The following is a 24,602-nucleotide window of genomic DNA, read 5'->3' as shown; positions in this document are numbered from 1 at the left end:
AAGAAAAGTAGCAGGTCAAGTGGAATCTCCCAAGCAAAAGCCAGGACGACCTACAAAAGTCCTTGATGAAAATACTAAATGTATAATTCGAAGAAAAGTTCACTCTTTTTATTTTAAAAAGGAAATATCCACCCTAGACAAAATTTTAATGGAGCTTGGCCGAGATGACAGTATTCCGTTGATAAGTAGAAAACTTTTATAGAAAACTTTAAAAAATATGGATTTTGCCTGGGAAAAGCATAACCGCAAAGCACTTTTACTGGAGAGCGACGAAATTGTTTGTTGGAGTCGACAATACTTGAGAAGTATCAAGCAGTACCGCAGGGAGCAAAAGAAAGTTTTTTATCTTAATGAGACGTGGATTAATGAAGGTTATATAGTCCAAAAAATGTGGCAAGACAAAAATATAACCAGTGCTCGCCAAGCTTTCATAGAAGGCCTGTCTACGGGTATTAAAGTACCTTCGGGAAAAGGAAAAAGACTTATAATCACACATATTGGAAGCGAAGAGGGATTTTTAAAAGAAACTCAGACGTTTTCGAGGACTATTTTGGTGAAATGATAAAATTTCTTCCGGCTAATTCGGTGGTGGTTATGGATAACGCAAGCTATCATTCACGGCGAATAGAGAAGACGCCAACTTCAAGTTGGAGAAAGCAAGAAATTATCGATTGGCTGACTGCAAAAGGTATTGCGTTTGAAGCAAATTTGATAAAAAAAAGAACTGCTGGCAATAGCAAACTTACACAAAACTCGTTTCATGAAATACGCCGTGGAAGATATAGCCGAAAAATATAATATAACTGTACTGCGCTTACCGCCATATCATTGCGAACTAAATCCTATAGAACTGATATGGGCGCAGGTAAAAGGATTTGTAGCAAGACAAAACACGACTTTTAAAATGAAAGATGTTAAGCTACTGTTTGATCAAGCCATTACGGAAGCGACACCAGAGAATTGGCGAAAAGCAGTCCAGCATGTAATTAAGCAAGAGGACAAAATGTGGGATCTTGACAACCTCATCGATCAGACAGTCGATCCTTTAATTATAATGTCAAGAGGTGATGACAGTTCGTCAGATGACGAAGAAGACTACAATCTATTATAATTTAAAATTGTTATACACTGTTCAAAAAGTGCCAGATCCAAAAGTGACATTTTCAACTGTTTTACTCTACATATTATGTTCAATAAATTTGTGAAAAAAAAATATTATTCCATTTAAACAAAAGTAACTTTCTAAAATAAAATAGCATTTAAGTACATTAATTATAAGGTAAAAAACAAGTCCCAGTTGCACGCCTTTGGCGAACCGTTTTCAATGTTTATCAGTGGGTAACAATGGGCAAAACTCATAAATTGACCCAAAACCGGGTGGCACTACCTGCAATCAACGAAAAGAAAGAATTTTACATTGAAACTAATACCCAACTAAGGTAGTGGCATAAAATATTGGTGGATCACCAGGTACCACTTTTGCATACCTAATGAGGTTTTATTGCTCTACACACTTCTGAAATAGAGTATATAAATAAATAATTTATTTCTTACACGTTTTATGGTGGACAAAAAAATAGGAGGTTATTTTTCAAAAATGGACATAAAAAATTATAATTACAATGTACCGCAAAACAAACGACAGCATTAGATAAGCAAGTCAGTACTTGGTAGACTAACCATTATTTTTGAGAACGGCTGCACATCTTTTTGGCATGTTTCAACTGGGATGGAATATCAAGCTTCCTGAACTTCCTTCCATAAATCTTGCTTATTTGTTGTTTTGTTACAAGCTACTCGGTTTTTCAGCTCCTTCCAAAGGTTTTCAATAGGATTAAGGTCAGGTGATTGTGATGGCCATTTCAGAACCGAAACCCTATTTTGTGTAAACCATTGTTTAACAATCCGTGCCGTATATTCAGGGTCGTTATCTTGTTGATACACCCACCTTATAGGCATGTTTTTTTCGTAGCCATGACTCTATCCAAGATATCCAAATGAATTTCTTTTGTCATAGTCTCTTTAATCCAAAATATGGGACCTACTCCATTGTAGGAAAAACAGCCCCACAGTTTAATATTTCCACCTCCATGTTTAACTGTGCCTATTGTGTTTCTAGGATTATATTCTTCATTCTTCCTCTTTCTAATCTGATTTGAATAAGTTGATCTTCATTTCATCACTAAAAAGACTGTTGCACCAATTTCTTTGAAAATTTTTAATAAAATTATTCTTAATAAATGCCGTCTTTGTTTTATATTTTTTTTGCTTAGAAATTGGACTTTTCTGGCCACTCGACCATATAATTTTTGGTCTTACAAACGTCTTCTTATCGTCCTAGTACTAATACTTAGTTGAAGTTTCGTTTTATAGAGATTATACTCGATTTTCAGGAAAATTTTCCGTTTTATTTTGTGTTTTTAAAACTCTGGAGATTTCACAAGGTGATAAATGCATAGGATTTATTTTGACTCAATTGCAAAATTAGACGCCTTTATTCGGGGCTACAATGCTTTGCGCGACCCATATTTACCAACACGATGCAACGATCTTGTTGAAACTGACTTGTATTTATGGAAAACATCACAAACAAATCTTTTATCTGAATAAACAGAGACTAAATAGTTACAATAAAGAAATACTCTTATTTTTTTGTCCACAAGTTTTTTAAAGAATAATGAAAAAAACTTGCTTTTAAAAAATAAGGCATTCTTGGTTTATTTATAAATTTTATCAAGTAAACAAACAATGCAAATTCCAACATATAGGTAAGCTAATTCAGTTTTATTTGAAATTTAATATGCACTCTTATTTTTTTGGCCACAACTGTATGTCAGAATTATATTTAATTTTATTTTATATGTTAACCTGGTTCTAATATTTTATATTTGATCTAAGTATACCAATATATCACTCGCAAAAGTAATAAGAGAGAGGAGGGCTACTTTACATAAGCTTGTATTTAAACTGAGCCTTGTGGATAGGTTATATCGAGGTGGTTCTTATTTGTCATCTTTTTCGTATTTCTATTGTGTATATAACTCTGTATTTTAAGGGCAAATAAAAAAGTTTAATTAAATAGAATTTATTATTAGTAATAAATAAATTTACGATCACATCAGGCTTAAAAGTTTCAAAAATTATATCAATTTTAATTTCAATCAATTATTGAAATTAAAACGATGTAAAATTAATTATATTAATCGGTACGCCCCTGTCTTACATCCTATATGCAACCGCAAGTATGTATTTAACTCCCCCTAGATTAATTTCTACACTATTATAATTATGGACTTGTGGGCCAGGGTCGCATTAAGGATCTGACAATTAGATTTTAGTTACTGACGTCACAATAAGCTATGCTGTCCTTTTGTGGGGTAGTTTCTAATAGAGTTTTTTAGAAAGTAATTTATTTTTTAAATAAACAAGCACCTTTAATAGACTGAATTTTCTAAAAATGACTACAATACAGGTAAATCAACGATATCAAAATTCACACTCGAGCAATTCAATTCATCCCGTCTTCTCTTACACGCTGAAATTACCTAAAGCGTATCTATTTATCTACTTTGACCTACATTGCGACGTCTATATACACTTTAGGTATCGCGTATGCACGCAGCCAGGTCGCCCTTCTCAGCGATAAAATAGAAAGTAACAAACCGAGCGATAAATTTAATATAATAGAGCGAGAAGAGAAATTCGCGCGCTATATATGAGATTTATGTATATTTAAAATTAACGAAAAAAATCTTACTGGAAATAGTCCAGGAGCGTCTGATGGTTTTCTTAATGATGTCCGCCGCTGGCACGTAGACGCGCGCATCTCGCTTCCGACTCGGCCTACGCACGAACTCGTTCATCCACTCGCCCGAAGCCGCTTGGATTTCCCTAAAAAACAATAGAGTGATTTTTAAATCACAGTAGGTAGCGTTAAGTCCATTGTAAAATAAGGCAGAACGTCAAGTAAGGTCTTAAGAACATTTGAAAATTATTATTTCAGCTGTTATGAATGGGACTCATTTAAAAATAAATATGTACTTAATAATAAATTATGAATCATTGAATTACATTTAAAAAAAAAATATATTATTTCACCACTCCAGATGGATTTTGCATACAATCAAACGGGAGGAAACTCATGACTTGGGTGATCTCTCTAAGAGTTAATAATAGCCTTAATATTACAATATTTTTATTAATAAACGTAATACTATCGCATATTATCTCACAAACAAAACCCTCAAGTATAGGACATGTGGGTCATAAGTGGCTACTAATGAGCTTTAAAATTGTATATAAGATGTCAGAATTTTCATTGTTTATGAGAAATTTGTGTTTGTACTGAACTTGGTAAGTGTAAATTTATGTTGTAAGTTTATATAAAGTGATTTGGTAATTTTAAGAAAATTATTTGAATTTAAGTGTTTATGTGAAAATGATATGCTTTGGTAAAATAGTTTTCGAGGTATAAATAATTCAATATGGTAGTTTTTTGACTTAACAATATATATAAAACAAGGATCCGGATTTTGCTTCTTTATTAGAAGTTGACTTATTTGGAGTTAAAAATTTTGACATTTTAGAGATGGTTATTTTGACAGATTCAGCAAAATCTATGTTAATAGATGGAGTGAAGGTAGAAAAGCGAAAGCCGTTTCACTTCATTTTAAATATTACTGCCTCTGTACACTCTGAAAGTTCAATTTTGACGTTTTTTAACTGAATATATCTCGGAAATTATTCAACCAAAATACGGCATATGACACCTCAAATTTCTTGGAGTTTTACGTAGAATCTTATAAATATAAGGTGACCCATTTAAATTAACAACATTGACATATACTTTGGTTATAACTGGAAATGTGGCCATCTTGACCTATGGTCAACTGAAAAAACACTCCCAAAAACAATCTTTAGTAAAACCATTTTATATTAGAAATATAGTACAGGTGCTTCAAATTTAACTCGAGTGTTAGAGTACTCGAGTTTACTCTGAGTTAACGAAGTGAGTCACCCAAACCTTTTCCTATAGGTCATTTTGGACAATATTACGGCCGATAATGCCCAACCTACTTATTAGATTTATTGGGATATAAAACATTATTTTTAAGAAACATTCTTTTGAATAACATGTTTTTCGCTTCATGAAAATATTTTAATTTGTTCTTAAGATATCGGAGTTTAAGGTGAGTTATGACACAAACTTTGTCACTGGATACTACTACCTATAAACGATCCGATATTGCCCAAATTACTTATTAAATTGATTTGGACCTGTAACATTATTTTAAGGAACATTTTTCTGAATAACGTGTTTTATGTTTCATGAAAATAATCTTATTAGTTCTCCAGATATGGGAGTTTAAAATGAGTCATCACCCAAACCTTGTCATTGGACATTATTATCTAGAAAAGGTCCTATATTGTCCTAATTACTTAATAGATTGATTTGGACCTGAAACATTATTTTAAGAAACATTTTTTTGAATAACGTGTTTTTTGTTATATGAAACTATTCTAAATACTTCTCAAGATATCGGAGTTTCCAGTGAGTCATCACACAACTTTGTCACTAGATACTATTACCTATAAAAGGTCCGATATTTCCCAAATTAGTTATGAAACTAATTTGGACCTGAAACATTATTTTAAGGAACATTCTTCTGAATAACGTGTTTTATATTTCATAAAAATATTCTTATTAGTTCTCCAAATCTCGGAGTTTAAAATGAGTCATGACCCAAGCCTTATCATTGGACACTATTCCCTATAAAAGGTCCGATATAGTCCAAATTACTCATTAGATTGATTTCGACCTAAAACATTATTTTTAAAGAACATTTTGATTGAATAACGTGGTTTATGTTATATGAGACTATTCTAAATACTTCTCAAGATATCGGAGTTTCCAGTGAATCATCACCCAACTTTGTCACTGGATACTATTACCTATAAAAGGTCCGATATTGCCCAAATTAGTTATGAAACTAATTTGGACCTGAAACATTATTTTAAGGAACATTCTTCTGAATAACGTGTTTTATATTTCATAAAAATATTCTTATTAGTTCTCCAGATATCGAAGTTTAAAATGAGTCATCACCCAAACTTTTCATTAGACATTATTACCTATAAAAGATCCAATATACTCCAAAGTACTTATTAGACTGATTTCGACCTAAAACATTATTTTTAATAGACATTCTTCTCAATAACATGCTTCTTTCTTGCCTCATAAAAATATTTTTTTTTTTTCTAAAGATATCAATGTTATCACCAAAATCTTGTTATTGGACTACTACCTCCTCTAGAGTTAAAACAGATATTCACCTAACTTAAAAATAAACAAAGGTCTTAAGGATTCTTTCAGAAGCCATTAACTCTGTTAAAAAATTAGTGAAAATTATAGTAAAATCGTTTCTTGATAAAGTTGGTGTGTTACTCACTCTGATGAGTCCGCTGCAACGGTGTTTCGCGATTTATCGAAGGCATTCGACAGCGTAAACTATGAAATACTTTGGGGAAAGCTGGCCATATACGGTTTCAGAGGTGTTAGCTTAAAGTGATTTGAGTCCTACTTATCTGGATGAACCCAGAAAGTGATTTTTAATTAAAAAAATAGTCCCAAGAACAACGTGTTAATATTGGTGTGCCATTATTGTTTCTTTCTTATGTAAATGATTTGCCACGCTTGCAATCGAGGAAAAATCGAAAGGAAAAATATTTACAGATGATACAACAATTATTTTGCACAATTTCGAAAGTTAACGCTTGTTGTAATGCTATTCTTTAAGTTTAAATGTGTTGTCACAGGACACTACTACATATAAAAGCAGTGCAATAAAATGCAGGGTGTCCCATTTAAATCTCCTAATATAACAGAAAACCCCATAATTTTCCAGCCCCTAAAAGAAAACATGAAAGTAGCAACCCTATTCGCGGTACTATGCGCCGCATTCGCCCTCTCCGAGGCTACGGTCACCTTCACCATCACCAACAAAGATGGCGGACCGATCTGGGTGGGTATCCAGGGCAACCCCGGCAAAGAGCACCTCTCCAATGGTGGATTCAAGCTTGAACAGGGCGCATCCGTAAGTACGACCCTCTAAAGGAAGAACAACATTAAAAAATGTATTTTTTCCAGAAATCCCTCTCGGCTGCGGATGATTGGGCGGGTCGTTTCTGGTCCAGAACCTGGTGCTACGAAGACAGAGGTAACCACTGCCTCACCGGTGATTGCGGTAATAAAGTGGAGTGCGCAGGCGCGGGAGGTACCCCTCCAGCCACCCTTATCGAGTTCACTCTTAACGGTTACGGTGGTATTGACTACTACGACATTTCCCTTGTAGATGGTTATAATACCATGGCTTCGGTAAGTTTATTGCTTGTACGAAATTTATTTGCTAATATTCGTCTTTTTAACTAAGGTTGAGCCTGTTGGGGGTAGCGGAGACGGCGGTCAATACAGTTGCAAGAAAGCCCAGTGTGCCAGCAACATCAACAGCATCTGCCCCTCAGAGTTGCAAATCTACAACGACGACAGGTCTCAAGTTATCGCTTGTAACTCAGCTTGTAACGCTTTCCATACAGACGTCTATTGTTGTTCTGGCACCCATAATACACCGGAGACTTGTAAGAGCTCTGATTGGCCCACTGACTACCCAAGTATGTTTAAAAACGCATGCCCAGATGCTTATAGTTATGCTTATGACGACCACAAGAGTACCTTTACTTGTAGCGCCAAACAATATAACATTAATTTTGGAGCTGCTTAAAATATTATATTATAATTATTAGTGAATATATTGATCTGTTGCTAAATAAATTTACATTATTTAATTATAATGGACCTGTGTAGGTAGAGAGGGAGGGTGATGACTTCTATCGGCAAAAAAACAGAAGCGAATTCGTATATATTGTAAAATTTAATGGTCGTCTTGTGTGGGGAACTTTTGGTTTTTCTTCCAGACACTTAAGAGCAATAAATGTAAAAAAAACTTTTTAAATAAAAAAAATACTAAAGGCACCAAAAAACTATAGGCACCACCTTCCTCCAGTCACGAGTTCATATGTTTATTATTAAACGAAAGATCACGTGACACAAAGTTCCTCCCACAGTTTGACGTGCGGATCCAAGATGGCCGCCAAAAGTAACATACCGACTATTTGTGAAACATTCACGTGACAGTAGTGTCAAGGTTTGACGTGGCAATACTAGTTTCTTTCACAATTTGAGTAAAACTTTTCAAAACAACCCCAGTAACACACGAACTAGAGGGCCGCGCCCTTCGTCCACGTCATCATATGTCGATTACCAAGGAACGATCACGTGATCGTCGTGGCTCTAGTTGAACTAAGCTCCTCCCACTTTTTGACACGACAACCAAAGATGGCCGCAAAAGAATATCAATTAACTACTAAAGATGCTCAAAAATTTAAATTTTCCAAAAAACTATATGCGGGTTTTATTGTGATTTATTTATTTTTATTTATTTACGTGACATATCTCATCCAATTACTTTTAGAATAACCCTTGTATTAAACCAAAAGAGCCAACTTTTCACGTCACGTGGTCGCTTACATATTCATACGCAAGCCGTCACGTGATACTTCTGTCGAAGCTGAGCTCGTCCCACTAGTTGACATGGCGATCCAAGATGGCGGCTCAATACCAGGGGATGTCAAGAAGTTGAAAGTTTGTTCAAACGTTTTTTTTGCATTTAATCTTAACATTTAATAACTAATACTAAGGGTGCATAAAATCATAAAAATATAAGAAAGTATTATTAAAATAACCTCAAACACATGAAACACATGGTATTTTGTGTAGTTTTAAGCCCTGTATTGATATCGAGGGTTGTAATTAAGTTAATTTTTTTCTTGTCTCCAAGCTGAATATTCCACTGCCTAACAGAAAAATATTATAACAATTTAATCCTCCCTTAGGCTTTTCAACCTTGAAAACTGAAACTTTTTAGAAAAACTGCATAAAACGTCATACAAATTACCCATAGTTGAAAACACATGAGTAAATACTTATAAATGACTTAAATTAGTTAAAACTTAATCTCCTAGGCAAACTTAGGAGGGATTTAAGCATTTGTTTTTCTAACACGGAATATTACCAAGTACAATATTAAGACCCCCCAAAGCACGCGAGAATCCTTAAGCAAATATTTTCCATTTTCAATGAAGTCATCTTATAACGTATATAAATGGCCCGAATTTTCATTGGGAACGTCAGAAATCGTATAACAGCCATCAAACATGTCTTTAGTACAAAATTTTCTGATTCTGGCCTTGTTCGCCATCAGTTGTCAAGCGAAAGTGGTGAACGTGAAAAATTCAAAATCCGTCGCTTTGACGGTGAGGGTGGGTGACGAAGAACATGCCTTAGCAGCCAGAGGAATGGTAAGTAAATAGTTCAAATTTTCGCGCCACTTTTTTTTGAAAATTCAGACATTTTGTCACTGGTGTGTGATCACTAATTAATTTGAACAATATGGGCAAGAAACTGGCGATGGTGTTTGATGGTAAAGTTATTGATATAAATGCCTGTAATAGCCTTTTCAGTATTGTTAATTTTTTGTAGTCATCCCAGAGGATTTCAGGCAAAAAGGGAATATTTCCACTCATTCTCAGATAGTCTTAAACTTGGACTTTCGAGCGAGATTTTCCTTTTAAGAGTCCTTTTCCATTATTCAAGTTACTCCAAGAGTATCTGAAATAATTCCATCCAGTTCAATGAAGGGAAACTGAGCGAGTGGATCTTAGATAGCTTGAAAGTACTTTCTCAGAAATTTGACTTACTGTAGATGCCTGGAATAGTCTTTTGAGTATTCTTTCATCCAGTTTATTGAAGCAAATAAGGAAATTTTGTAAATCTAGGACTTTTGCTTGATTTTTTGAATTCATCTAAGATTTATTAACCATTTGAAGTCTTATTCTAGGACGGCGTCTTTAAATCTAACCATGCAAGTTAGTTTAAGGGTTTGAGGAGTTTTTTTAAGGATATGACCGCATTGTGACTAACTAGATCTCCCAGGTAACTGAAAATTTTTCAGACAATGTTTTCTTTTTTTTTCCAATTCGAGTCATTATAAATGCCTGGAATAGTCTTTCGAGTATGTCAAATACCAGAGATTAATAATAGATTCAGACTTTGGTATTAACATCTATCCCATCGGAATGTTTCTGTTAATCTTATGAAACCACTTTCTTTATTTTCAAACAGTTCATATGTACAGTAACAAAATTTTACATTTATTCCTTGTTCAGTTTTGTTTGTATTCTTGAGTAAAGTTAAGGAATGTACAATTGTCTGTGCAAATCAAAAAGTAAAATTATTAGAGAAACTAAATGGACCTAAATTTAAATAAATCAGTATTATCCAGAACCATTTAAAATTTTAATAGAAGAGGTACTTTGGAAGGAGCTTCAAAAAGTGACAGAAAAAGAACAACTGCTAGTGTGGTGGATATAAATGTCAAAACATTGTTTGTGCATCTATTCGTTAGTATTTCTTGAGTGAAACAACAGTTAGGACTTCAATATCGGTATCGGTAAGCACTATAGAACAAAGACTTAAGGAAGCTGGTTTATACGGTAGAAAGTGAACGAAGAAACTCTTCATCCTTTTCAATAAAGAACAGAGAGAACCTACTTGTGAGCATTAAGCTTAACGGGTCTTACGAAAATTGGAAAGCGGTAGTGTTTTTAGATGAAAGTTGTTTTAAGCTGTTTAGATCAGGTAACATTTGCTGGGTTAGGCGACCAGCGAATGAAAGATTTAACTCAAAATATACTCGATAAAAGACGGTGATAGTAGTTTCATGGTTTGAGGTTGCTTTGGAGGTTTTGGTATAGGTCCATTGGTCAAAATCGAAGGTCTTATAGATCGTTTTGTATACCAAGACATATTTGAAAATGAGATGTTACCTTGAGCGACCCAAAGTATACATCAAAACTAGTTAAAAATCGGTTAAGTGCTAAGAAAGTTGACGTTATGATTATTCCAGTCCAGAGCCCAGATCTCAAACGTGAATAAACTTTATGAAGAAATTCAAAACGTACCGAAATCAAAAGTTGTGAAGCAGTTTTAATGACCGTAAAGGAAATGCTACTAAATATTGAATAAAATTTATATTTATTTCAGGAAAATATGTTGGTTAGTTTTAGCTGCTTTACTTTTGAGCCATACATGTTGGTATTGGATACATTCGCATTGGCTATTGAAAATTCAAATTGAGTTCTCAATAAAGTGGTTTTACTATTAAATATTAAATTAGCAGGCTTATTATTGAAAAGCAATTAAAAAGAGAGAAAATGTGACTGTAAATATGTGACTTTTTCAATACGGAAACATGCTTAAATTGGCAATATCTATAGTAAATGTTCACTAATTTTCCTCCTTCTTAGACGATTTCTTACTGTAAGAAGAAAATGTTCATAGGTTATCCTCTGAACAAATAACCTTCTCATAAGCAAAACGGAATTTTTAATTATTTTTTTTTGCAGCTGTCTCTAACTCTGGACGATGGATGGTCAGGTGAAATTTCCGCTGTTCCAGCTACAGCTGAAGTAACAGACAGCCCAAGGACCAGCGCTACCCTGAGCCTTAGCTCCACTAGCGACACCTACAGCATTTCGTTGCTGAACGGCTTTAATTTGGGCCTTAAGGTAAGTGTAAAACACCTTAACCATCAAATTTCTTTCTTCAAAAGTTCAAAATAATTTCACCAGATTGTTCCTACTGGATCAAGTAACTGTAGCTCAGTAGTCTGCGCTGCCAACCTACTGAACGCATGCCCCGTAGCCAACCGAGTGTCAAACTCCCTGGGCGAAGTAGTCGGCTGTCAACTGTCAACTGTCATAATGTCAACGATGTGCCCCCTGGCGGTCGTCGACGACGCCACCGCCCTCACCAACGTGAAATCCTGCTCTGACGCCCTCAGTTTAATGGTTGTAATCGTTTAATAATAATTTCAATGGCAATTTAAACAAATTTTAATAAAGGTTATCATTAAAAAAAAAAAAAGACTTACATTCGTTTATGGCAGACCGCGCAGACCCAATCGGTCGCCCGGAAGTTGTCCTGTCTACAGTCCTTGCACACGCGCAGTCTACACGACTGACAGAGGGCGCCACGGTTGATGACGCGTCCTAATACGCATCTGCAACGGCCACATGTCCGCTCCGGGTCCGGGCAGGAGTCTTCGGAAACTTTTAGGGCTCCCTTGCGTCTCAGGTGTTGGAGTTCGGCTTTCAGTTGCCTGGAATGAAAATCGATTAACTTAATTTGATTAAGCAATTATTGTGCCAGAATTCAAAATGGCGGTTGCGGCTTAATAATGAAATTTCGGTATAAACGGGTCTAGTTGTTGCATTATTTAACATAACTCGATTTAATTAAAAAAAAATTCTGAGGTTTAAATTGTGCATTTAAATTTCGTCCTATTCACTTGCAATTAAAACATAACAACAACTGCCTCCAGCTCATATCAATTAAAACTTTTCTTCTTTTTATTATTTATTCTATTACGGTCCCACTTTCGATAAAAACTAGGGAGCCCATTGTTGTACATCCTAATTTATATTTTTTTTGTACGGCTTTTCAGCTTTAATAAAAAGTCCCTTAAGAGGAGAAATATTCGCTTTCGACTCCCTTTAATATATTGCATGCTTCTTTGGCGGCCATCTTGAATCGTTACGTCAAATGATAGGAGGAGGTTAGCTTTGACAGAACCATCACGTGACCGCTAGTTTGTTTAATCATAGTCAATCATCTGACACGCGTAATTGCTTTGCTTGGCGTTGTACAAGCGCCATTCTGAGACTAATTCCAAAAATTAAATTAAATTATGACCTACAAAAGGGCCCAATAAAAAAATTAAATACTATACTTAACTTAAATACGTAAGGACACGGTGATGCGTATATAAATTATTTCATTAATAATCATCCGGATGTCACGTTACATTAAAGCCATTGACCCGCAACAATAAACGATTTTATTGTAAATGTAATTAAGTGCTTTCAAATTATGGGTTTTAAATGCTTTTGAGTAATTATTGATGCGTTTGAGTTCTTAAATGTTTATTACAAAAGAAATCTTTAATACTAAAATATGCCGAAAACGTCGCCATTTTCTATTTGGATCCATTATCCTACATAAGTTTTGATCCGCCATTTTTAATTTTGTGTTCCTTAGCAACGAGCTTTGACGTTGAAATGACATTAGCAACTATCAAAATGGCACATGGACGCCATTTTATGAGAACAAACTAAATGGAAGAAGGATCTTACAAAACTCTATTTCAAAGATTAAAAGAGTATACAGGATATCTCGGAATTACACGTAAATTTATTAACCACATATTCTATGACCGAAAATAAGATTAAAATTTCATATAAAGTAGGATCCAAAACGTCTTAGTTTTTAAGATTCAGGGTGTTAAAGATGAAGAAGTAATGGGAGTTTTTTGTAAATATTTTTAAAACACGTAAAGATTTTTAAATAAAATTTGTTACAGTGTTAGATTGTCTTCAGGTTTTCGTAATTTGGACCGCAGAATTTAAAAATCTGAAGTTTTTTAAGTAAAAAACTGCAAAATGCTTTTGAAAATTTCATTACAAATTCTTCTTTTTATTTTTACATTTACACTCGAGGTGCGGATAATTAATTGGCCTTTCGGCAGACGTATTTTGTTTGTTTATGTTGCTTAGTACAACAACAACTAAATGTCAATAATTTGACAACTTTTGTCAATAATTTGAAAATGGTGAGTTCTAGTGAGGCGCGACAAGAGTACCTTATTTACTTAAAAAACTTTAGATTGTCAAATTCTGTAGTCCAAAGTCCAACGAAAACCACAAATTTAGAGCAAATTTTTCCTACCCCTCAAGAGAATTCAATACCCAGTTTTAGTTCGTTAAATAGACCGTTAAAAGGTTAGGTTAACTATACCAAAATTTATTCAAAAATCTTTACATGTTTCGAAAATATTTAAAGAAGACCGCCATCCCCTCTTTATCTTTAACACCCTGTATTTTAAAAACTAAGACGTTTTGGGCCCTACTTTACATGAAATTTCAATTTAATTTTGAGTTATAGAATACGTGGTTAAAATATTGACGTCTTATTTCGGGATACCTTCTGTATCCAGCTGTTTAATGTAATTTTTTTCAGGGATTTGAGAATAATTTCCATTATTTTCTGGCAGCAATAAAGAATTAAGCAAGCGACAATGAATCAATCCCCTACAAACCACCACAGTAAAGCTCCTTGTCTCCCTCACTACATGCGACGCCCAAAAGTGACTTGTAGTAATAGAGAGAAGGGATAATAGTGAAGGAGGAATGTATTCATCTATTGGGATTTAAAAAAAAAGGTTTTAGAAATATTTTGAAAAACCCTCCACCCTGTATGCAGTGTCTGTTTGTGAAAAAGGTCCTATGACAAACCAATCTATAATTTTTAATCCATCATTGATCCTTTTTCCTTTTTCACATACATGTAACAAATAAATCAGTTACCTTTTGACTCTCCCTGGTACATGACATTTGGCGGCCATTTTAGATCATCACATCAAACTGTGGGAGGAGCTTAGTTTTGAGGGAATCGTCACGTGACCGCTTGTTTGTTTATACATATCCCACCACGTGACATGTATAATTTGAAATAAAGAGTTGGCTTTCCTTGGCGTAATACAAGGGCTATTCAAAGCGTAATTTAAAGAGCGAAGCAGATAAAAATAAGATAATCAATATTTCTTTCTTCCAGGCAGTCGAACATTTATAACAAAATTACTCCTTGGCCGAAATGACTAATAATTAAGTATGAAGTGTGAAGAATTAAGGAAGTGACCATAAATCAATCAATCAATAAGCAATTCCCAGAAAAACCACCACAGTAAAACTCCTTGATTGTAAATGAAGACGCCCATCCACCATTTTGGAGCGGCAATTTTTGCACCAAAATATAATTTAAAGCCACGCCCAAGAGTGGCTTGTAGTGAAGGACAGAAGGAAAAATAGTGAAAGAGAACATTTTTTACACTCACACTATATACAGGTGAATCTACTGATCTATTTTTGAAGAGTTGTGAATTTTGAAAATATTTAAAAAAAATTTCCCACAACAGTGTATAAAGAATCCCATCACCAACTTGTGTTACAATTTTGAACCCGGCATTGAGCATCGTTCATACACGTCGAAGAAAATCATTTAACACTTTTTGACTCTCCCTGGTATATGCCATTTGGCGGCCATCTTGAATCGCTTAGAACATTGAAAGGCTAGAATTAGTAAACAACAACTTTGTTTGAGTTCAACATGTGCACAGGGGCAAGAGGGGTGTTTTGTTTACAAACATATTTGCCGATTCTCTGTTGTCAAGTCGACGCAAATTTCCAACGGAGGAAATTTTTAGCTATATTTTAACAACCATTATAACGTTAATTTAATTTATTTGTGTTGTATTTTATAGGAAAATTTAAAATAAAAAGTATAAATACTACAATTAACCTATTTTAAGAATAAATATAACATCCTTAAGCAAAAAAAAACAAAATTATTAACATTCTTATCCCTAAAACTGCTTCTAAAAAATTTGAAGCGACAACACCGGAGCTTAATCGCCTGAGCCATACGCGTAGTGTCATCTGTCAAACGGCTTTTTGTTTATTTTCGGGATTCGTGTATTTTCTTTAATTTTCGGTTTCAAAAGGAAAACGGCCACATTTTAGTGTTTTTTTAAATTGCTAGGATGGGAAAAACTTGTGTCGTTTGTGCCGCATCATGATAAAAAGGTGATTCAAGCCGATCTTTTCACAAGTAAGTACCGATACTTTCATAACATCACATCATGGGGTAACCATCATCATAAACGTAGAATAGGGGATCTTATAGATATAAACCTAATAAAAACTTGAATGTGAAAGTGTGCGTAAAATACCAAAATATTTATATTTTTAAATCTAAATATTTTTTTGAACATATTCATCTATCAATAGGCTATAAAAAATATAACACTAGAATTTTGTCCCTGGTTTTATTGCAGGATTTTATGTTTTTTTTTGTTGTTTTGGCAGAAAGAAGGCATACCTAATACCCATGTACCTATCTATGTATAGTTATGTTTTTTTAATATAGACATTAGGTAGATAGATGAAATTACTAATTTTTTATTGCCTTTAAAGAATTTTGAAATTTATTTAGATATTGATATCTATGTATAAAGTTAATTTTGTCTTTCCCTAAAATTTGGTCGATAATTTTTTTTTGTTTTACCATATTGCAACTTACAATAATATATATAGTAATTGGCACCACATATTAATTCATTACTGTAATTTTTTTTGCTTTTTGATTAAATATCAAATACTTATTATAGACTGCCTAATATATGCCCAAAGGGAACAATGGATTTCATTAATGGAAATCAACACAATTAAACGGAACATATTTGTTTGTTCAGATCACATCCTTAGAAGTGATTTCTTATATAAGGAAGATAATATTATCAGTAGCCAGACTATAAAACAAATCAGCTCTACCTCAAAGATAATTTTTTTAAAATATATTTTTCTAGTATAAAAAAATCATCATAAAAAGGATTAGTGTTACTCATATAAGCTTTATTTATAACTAATACTAATTAAATTAGGTAAGTGTGTAAAACTATTTTTTTACTAGGATTTCTGATGCACTGGTTAAAAACACAGCAGCGGATAATTCAGTTAATTTACCAAGTGATTTATCCTTCAAAGCTGCAGGGGCAGCTTTCCTGAAGAGTGCAAAAACTTCTTTAGCTTCCAAAATGGTATATAGTACAAACAGTGAAGCTAATATAGATAAGTATGGATAATTAAAATAGATTAATATTTTTGATACACCAAATTTTGTATAATTACAGATCTGATCATTCATCATCAACAATAACTGCATCTGAGATTAATAGTTCTACAGTAATCGTGGGGTCTAGGTCAACAATTACAATTTCTCATCAAAGCCGTTTTTGTTTAACTGGTACACATTCCCTGACTCTGCCAAGGAAAAGGTAAAAATACACTCAAAATAGACTACTAGTTTTTTGCCATGTATTATCCTATTCTATATATCTTATTTGAGCACCAGGACTAAGACAGGCAAAAAAGTTTATAACCACTTCTAGAAAAAGAGCTGAACAGCTCCTAGACATGAACAGATCAGACATCAGAACAGCAGTCGGACTCCTAACCGGTCATTGCCCAGTGAAATATCACCTAAAGGCAATAGGTATAACAGAGGACGACCAATGTAGATTCTGCAGCAATGCCACAGAAACGGCAGAACACCTGCTCTGTGAATGCCCGACCCAACTCTGCAAGAGGCTCAAGTACCTGGAAGGGGTACAACCAACACCTCAAGAAGTGGGACAACTACCTCCCAAAAATATAGCTTTGTACGGCAGAAGTCTAAGACTTTTTGAGACAAACTAAGACAAGTAGAGTTATGCACAAAATATCTCACAGGTAGCAGTGCTGAGCGGCGGATCAGCCGAAACGACTCCCTTCTCAATCTACAATATATCTTATTTAAAAGTGATGTAGTATTTTATTGTGTTATATTTGTTTAATATTAAAATATTTAATATTAATTAAATGTATGATATTACAAAGATTCTTTATAATAACATACATTTTATTGATCAATTGGATTATCATAATACATTTTTTTAATTTTGGTAATACTATATTTGTATGTATATTATTCTAGGGTAAAATCAAAATGATATCCTGAGGACCTAAGCACTGATGATTCCACCGTTTTAAAAGCTAAATCACTTGTCACCAAATTATAGAAAAAAAAATAAAGAAAATTAAAATTCGAAAATTGCAACAAACAAATTTGCGCCAAAGAAATTGAATTAGATCTCAAGTCATTATTAAAATACTTAAGAAATAATAACATGATTTTCGAAAAATGTTGGGCAACATACTACATATTTTATTTGACTTGTAAAAGTACTTGTTTGTATATTACTATTAATAAACTATCTAATCTATTGTACATAGTCTTTATTCTTAGGTAAGCTTTGTTTTTTAGTATAAATTAATATGATATAATAATTGGTATTAGGAATTATATAGGTCACTATTAAATGTCTCAAAACCATTATATAGGTTAAATACTCATAATAAAAATCTTATAACCTACAAAAAACCTGCAACTCCTTCACAATTTGAACATCCTTGTAGTTTTAACTTTTTCCGCTGAAGCAATACTGTCTCTTTGAAAAAGTCAGCACCATAGAAGTATATATTATGTGATATAAGTAAGTGATGTAAAACTGAGTTTTGTCCAATATAACAATAACAATAAAATTTTGCAAAATGTTAAAAATTTGTGTCTTAAAACATAATTTATTAAGAAATCTATAATATTATATTAATAAAATATTTAATTTCCTTAAAAATGCTTTGACAAAAATGCTGCCTTTTATTAGGACCTTCCTCTAATGAAGTCCATTAAAAAAAAAAACACATAAATAGGTCATAAATGGTAATATTACTTATAGTCAAACTCTTTAATAATTAATAAAAATTTATCAGGTAAATATTTGTTGACGACGTCACTGGTAAAGAGTGCTTGTATCGGTGATATCAACAATGCGTTCGAGCGGCGTTGCGATGCCATTACCGTTTTCTCGTTTCTTCGTACTTTATTTTCATTTATTTAACGTATAATGACTTCAATATATTCGATATCTTACCAAATTAATTTTAAAAAAATGCTTGATATTTTATTAAAGGGGAGCAGTAGTATTGTTTTGTGCCTTCGGAAACAACTGAAAATTTTTATGCTATTATAAAGTGATTTTTGCCATTTCTCTATAAGCATTTGGCATCATTGCATTAGAGATGTTGCAAGCAAACAAACCTGCCCATAGTTCCACGGCATGCTACTTCTAGCCTTTCAATGTTCTAAGTTGAATCGTCTCGCCAAACTGTGGGAGGAGCTTAGTTTTTAGAGAATCATCACGTGACCGTTTGTTTGTCTATACATAGCCCACCACGTGACATGTATAATTTGAATTGAAAAGTTGGCTTTGCTTGGTTCAATACAATGGTTATTTAGAATGTAATTTGAGGAGCGAATAAAGAAAAATTAAATTATAAATATGTCTTTTTTCCCGGCAGCCTTAAATTGATTAAAAAATTACTCCCTGGTATAAAGAACTAAGGACTCTAACTGTTATAATGACATATGGCGGCCATCTTGAATCTTCACGCCAAACTGTGGGAGAATCACGTGACCGCTTAATTGTTTATACCTAGTCCATCACGTGATATCTATAATTCGAAATGACCAGTAGGCTTTTAAACGAAGTTTAAAGAATATTAAAATTAAATGAATGTATAAGAAAATACTACCTGTCTAAAATGACTACTAATTAAATTTAAATGAGTGTTTGCACAAAGAACTAAGGAAGTGACAATAAATCAATGAATAAACAATCAATTCCCCATTTACCACAACAGAAAATTGCCTTTTGCAGGCCGAAAGTGCCGACCTTAACGATGCCTTAATAGAAAAACGCATAGGCCGGGTGTCGCAACCGATCTAAACCGTAGTAGGTTGATGTGTTATTGAAAACTTCATTTTCACAATCACAATGGACCATTGTATGCAATCAAGCGAAGAAGATCTTATTTTCCTATATGCTCATATCTACGTGTTTAGGATGTGGGGGCGTCAGGATGTGTGTCGATATGATTAGAAAAAAATCAACTATTATAGCCGCATATATAGAAATGATTCATGTCAATCATCATAGTGGTGTATATTATGTAAATATTGGTAAATAATTGTTATAGCCTTGAAAATTACATTAATAATTAGAATATGGTTTGTGTACGCCTGCCGCCGGAGTTTTTTATATATATATTTTTTTTTAATTATTAAATAGGTGTGAAGGAAAGAAGGCAAATCTTTGATATTCTAGGTGGTGCACTCTTCTATAGGTGCGCTATAAAACCGAAATTTCAAGGCTTAAATCCTATAATATAACGTAAGACGTGAGACTTTTACTAACTATACAAATCTCGTGACCCTTCGGATTGAACTTTAAAGCGGATTCGCGACGGTTTAAGCCGGGTCTCGCTCCGTTGGCCAACCGTTTTGATCTTGCCCAGATTAAATTTGAAAAATCATTACTGTATTATTACTAAAGCTTTGTCTAATTTAAAAACGATTGTCATCGCACAATACAGTGTATCTTAGCCTCGATTAATGTTAGAACTACGTTGACTCGATTGCCATAATCCATATATAAGGCAAATAAGTTGAGTAGGTACGCGTTAAGATTTCTTGACATTATGTCTCAGTGAACCACCATATACGACAGGGTAATAACAAAATAGACGAATTCTTCAAGTTTACATATGACTCTCAGATGCGTCAGACAATAAAGCGGAAAACATATAATTCTCTAAAGCAGAGACAATAAGAAATATTGCATCTAAAGAACCACTCATAATCATGCGTGATTTCAACTAGGTACTAGATACAGCCAAGAGGAACACGTCCAATAGATTTTGCAACCGAAAACAATACGATCAAAATTGACTACATCTTGATTAGAAACAGATGAAAGGCACGCTTTACAAACGTAAAAGCAAGACCAAAGGATAACATCTTGCTTAAATGTTCAAACTAAAGCCAGCCGCACAACTAACTTACAAATGTGGCGCCACATTTGTCTTCCGACATAATTTCGTTCAACATTTTGTACATTTGCCGTAAATGCGGTACAAGCACGCACATCAGGGCTTAGTTTTGTTCCGCATTTGTAGCCATGTCGTCGTCTTCTGATGACGATGATTTTATGATGTGGCAATTATTAAGTCAAAACCGAAGAAAACGTCATTGAAGCATCAAAGCAATTATTAAATTAATGATGATAAGAAATTTAGACTATAAAATGTTACCTGCAAAGTGTGGCCATATAATATCTCTCTACTTCCTGAATAAATAAAATGTTTTGTGTAATATCGTCCTCCCATGTTTATTTCAAAACGTGACACGCCGCAACAAATATCGGACAGATTGATTATCCGGGGAGTAAACACCAATGCGGTGTGGCTTCAAATGCTGTTTGGTAGCAAATGCATCTTAGGTGTGTGGATCCAAATTAAATAACACGCGCGCGTTAAATACTCTCCGATACATTCGTAGAAAAGCATTTGTGGCGCAACATTTGTATCGTAGGTGTGCGGCCTGCTTAAAAAGAATCAAGTCGCACTAGATCCACAAAAGATTGATAACGATATCGAATCCAGAAATATTTAGAGTTGTGTGAAAAGAAATAAGTATTTTAGAGGGTTCAGAAGAAATATGGAAAGCATTTCGAAATGCCATAGAAACCTCTGTAGGAAGAATTAGAATATAAAAAATATCCTTATGAAAATGCATTGGATGACAGTCATAAGGCTGCAACTTCTTCAAGAGAGAAAAAGAATCAAGTCTACATATCATACGACAGCAGCAAAACGAATTGTTGAAGTCGAACAGAGAAATAAAGAAGGCGAAGAACAAGAAAGGAAAGCAAACTGTTATGAATCCAATAAGCTTTATAAGAAAATTCAATATCTAGCCAGAGAATTTAAGCCAATTACACAAACAATAATGGATGAGAGTCAGCACATTATAAATAATGTGAAAGGGATTGCGGAAGTTTCAAGAAAATACTGCCAAAGACTGTATGCAGCACGTGTTCATTACAAAGAGAGGATTCAATAATCGAAAGTTAGAGGTAGAAAAAGCAATTAGAAAGCTAGAAGAATCGAAAATCTCCTGGTGCAAACCAGATCGCACTAAGGGTTTTAAAAGAGAGGAGAGGTTGGAGTAACTTTTATAACCTGAGCTGTAGAAATATTTGGGAAACTGGAGAGTGACCCGATAACTAGAAATCCCACTAGACGTCCACTTTAATCCTTTTCGGTAAAGTAAAATGGCAGCATCTACGGCAAATACTAGCGGAGATGGGGACACGTCACTACTTGATTTATCTGATAAGACGTCTATAGGGAAAAAATAAGTGCTTAGTAAAAATAAACATCACGCATTTGAATAATTTTAGAACAAACGCCGATGACATGCAGGGCTGCATAATCTCTCCAACTATGTTTAATATCGACAGCGAAAGGTACTAGACGGATGGAGGGGTGAAAGATCATTTGGAGGTCAAAGAGTCAGTATCCTGAGATATTCCAATGATACATTGACCATTGCTTCAAATCAGAGAAATCGAAAATATAATGAGAACTCTAGAGGAGAAAAGCAAAAAGTATGGGATAAAGCTTGATAGGAGGAAGACAAAAATTATGATAATTGAGAGAACAATCTTAAAAGCATTAAAGAAATTAGGAGCTTCGAAATAATAAATAGTTTCATATACCTACATCCTATGGAAACTGATGAACATGAAAGGAAAGCTTAGGAACACGATTTGACACACTCAGTAGTGGTTCAATAGTGAATGTGAACTGTTCATCGTACTATCGAAAATAGCTCTGGGATTTTAGCAGCTGTTGGAAATAGCTGCTAAAATAATAGTGTGCACTATGGAGCCTATTACTGGTACTGGTACATATGATAAATATTCTATTCTAAAATTTTTTATATTTACCTAGAATTGATTACAACGTAAAGTTTCCTTTAAACATACATATCCTGGTAACGTGGAAGAGCATTCTGTACATAAAGATAAAGGCATAATATTATTATTATTATCAGATTTCATGCGAAACGGCAATCGCACTCCCCACTGGGAAAAAGGGATCGTTTACTTATCCCAGATTTCTCAGATATCAGAAGGATGAAGTTCTGGTGGAGTCCTTTCCATGTTATCGGATTCTGTTTTTTAACTTTATTTACAAGTAATAAACTTAGACTAGTATTTACATGATATGTTTTTTAAACTAGTTGATGTTATCTGTATTTCTAATGAACTTTCTAACGATTCGAGATGTGGATAATAGCGTCGACTTCTGCATCAGCTTATAGATGCTTTTCTTAAGGTTAAGCAGTTTCATGTTTTCGATCAGGCTCTTTGGTATTACTCCTGTTGTTGACACAATAACTGGAACTGTCCGCACTTCTCTCATTTCCCATTGTCTTCGTATCTGGTATTCTACATCCCTGTACTTAACAATCTATTCATTATGTTCTGCTCTTAGGTTGTTATTATTGGGAATAGCTACATCAATAAGGGTTGTCTTCCTACAAATTTTATCGATTAGGATTAGGTCAAGCCTATGGTTACTTACTCGTTAGTCTGTAAGTACAGAGCGATCCCAATACAATTTGTGTTGCTCATTTTCAAAAATCGGTTCCGGCTTATAGTTATAATATGGCATACCTTGGCTGCCGATAAGCGGTTTACTTTTTCTGCGAGCTCTTGATGCAGTATCTTTGCAACTAGATCACGTCGTTCTTTATATTCCGTTGGTGCAAAAGTTTGACATCTACCGGTGACATGCTGAATAGACTCCGTTGTCTCACATCCATACCTACATCTGTCACTTTGTACCGTCGGGTCACCTACGACAAACTTTAAATAATTTCTTGTTGGTATTACTTGATCTTGGATAGCCACAAGAAATCTTTCAGTTTCGGGGAAAAGCTGTCCCGAAGTCAATCAGTAGTTCAATGCCGCTATGTCGACATACTCCTGTTGAACCTGATGAAGATGCCTTCCATGTAGTGGTTTTCCCATCCAAGCTTGCATTTTTTGTTGATCGGTGCAGCTCAAGCTCCTGTAGTTTAAGTGGTGTTGAGTCGTCTGATCCTTTACATACGGCACGATGAATGTGTGATGTTTCAGCCTTTCTTAAAAAAAAGAAACGCAAGTTACTAATTTGCTGAGTTAGCTGCTTCTCTATGTCGGTCATTCCTCTTCCTCCCATATGTCGAGGTAGCGTAGTTCGTTCTTCGGAACTCCGCGGATGAGTGTTCTAGCGTTTCTTTACAACTTTTCGTTGTCGGTTTTACTCCATCCTATAATACCAAAAGAGTAAGTTAATGAACTCATAAGTTTCTGCTGTTAAGACTTGTTTTAAGAATTCGTCGCATTCTTGTAGTGAACTTAGTAGTCAGTTCATTCTTTATAGTTCTATGGTCTATTCTTTGCGCCTGCTTTATTCCTACATATTTGTAGTATTATAACATTATCTGACTGTTTTCTGGTTGAAAGTCCTCTTGTTGTAGTTTACTTTTAATAATGGTTACAGTTCGGCACTTATCCAGTCTAAAGGTCATTCCTATATCATCAGATATTTTTTTCACTATTTTAAGCATTTGATCTAGTTGGTTTCGTGGTGCTGCAAGAACTTTTAAGACCATATAAAGTAGATGGTTTACTCTTGTTAGTTCTCTATTATCCTTTTTTAAGAACAACAATATTAGTTCCAATGCAGTTACCGTTAGCCAAGATGCCCTATAGCGAATTCTAAAAAAAAAATTATAAGTGGTTATCTATTTTGTACAATTTAAGTATGTACATTAATAAGCCATTTATGTGGAACTGCATCAAAAGCTTGTCGGTAGTCAATCT

At 34.1% G+C, this 24,602-nt stretch overlaps 3 protein-coding genes across 7 annotated transcripts in view; 2 read left to right on the top strand and 1 right to left on the bottom strand.

Moving 5' to 3' along the window:
- The window catches only part of LOC126736704 (uncharacterized), a 32,179-nt gene extending 24,351 nt beyond the window's left edge, over nucleotides 1-7,828 (top strand). Inside the window, exons 1-4 of one of the 3 annotated variants that reach the window (XM_050441206.1) lie at nucleotides 4,207-4,353; nucleotides 6,906-7,094; nucleotides 7,148-7,375; nucleotides 7,431-7,828. In XM_050441206.1, the coding sequence (XP_050297163.1) occupies nucleotides 6,921-7,094; nucleotides 7,148-7,375; nucleotides 7,431-7,778 (750 nt within the window). In that variant the 5' untranslated portion in view covers nucleotides 4,207-4,353; nucleotides 6,906-6,920 and the 3' untranslated portion in view covers nucleotides 7,779-7,828. Of the gene's footprint in view, nucleotides 1-4,206; nucleotides 4,354-4,423; nucleotides 4,469-6,905; nucleotides 7,095-7,147; nucleotides 7,376-7,430 lie in introns of those variants that run through there. The other 2 variants (XM_050441205.1, XM_050441207.1) reach the window with 2 other exon arrangements.
- LOC126736703 (uncharacterized) overlaps nucleotides 1-24,602 on the bottom strand; it is a 114,190-nt gene that overhangs the window by 68,020 nt on the left and 21,568 nt on the right. For 2 of the 3 annotated variants that reach the window (XM_050441201.1, XM_050441204.1), the window contains 2 exons: nucleotides 12,048-12,275; nucleotides 3,758-3,891 (listed from right to left, as the gene is read on the bottom strand). In XM_050441201.1, the coding sequence (XP_050297158.1) occupies nucleotides 3,758-3,891; nucleotides 12,048-12,275 (362 nt within the window). Of the gene's footprint in view, nucleotides 1-3,757; nucleotides 3,892-12,047; nucleotides 12,276-20,976; nucleotides 21,009-24,602 lie in introns of those variants that run through there. The other variant, XM_050441202.1, reaches the window with a different exon arrangement.
- Nucleotides 9,232-12,040, top strand: LOC126736706 (uncharacterized). Its single transcript, XM_050441208.1, has 3 exons — nucleotides 9,232-9,414; nucleotides 11,521-11,682; nucleotides 11,746-12,040. Exons 1-3 carry the CDS (start codon nucleotides 9,271-9,273, stop codon nucleotides 11,977-11,979), a joined length of 540 nt encoding a protein of 179 aa, XP_050297165.1. The 5' UTR covers nucleotides 9,232-9,270; the 3' UTR covers nucleotides 11,980-12,040.

Source organism: Anthonomus grandis, chromosome 5, assembly GCF_022605725.1.
Source record: "Anthonomus grandis grandis chromosome 5, icAntGran1.3, whole genome shotgun sequence".
In the NCBI taxonomy this organism is placed as follows: domain Eukaryota; kingdom Metazoa; phylum Arthropoda; class Insecta; order Coleoptera; family Curculionidae; genus Anthonomus; species Anthonomus grandis.
The sequence above is the reverse complement of the archived record's forward strand: the minus strand, read 5'-3'. Positions and strand labels throughout refer to the sequence as shown.

Coding starts and splice junctions, on each gene's coding strand:
- LOC126736706 (XM_050441208.1), top strand. CDS start 9,271: ATGTCTTTAGTACAAAATTTTCTGATTCTGGCCTTGTTCGCCATCAGT. Junction 9,415..11,520: donor CCTTAGCAGCCAGAGGAATG/GTAAGTAAATAG, acceptor TTTTTTTTGCAG/CTGTCTCTAACTCTGGACGA. Junction 11,683..11,745: donor GCTTTAATTTGGGCCTTAAG/GTAAGTGTAAAA, acceptor TAATTTCACCAG/ATTGTTCCTACTGGATCAAG.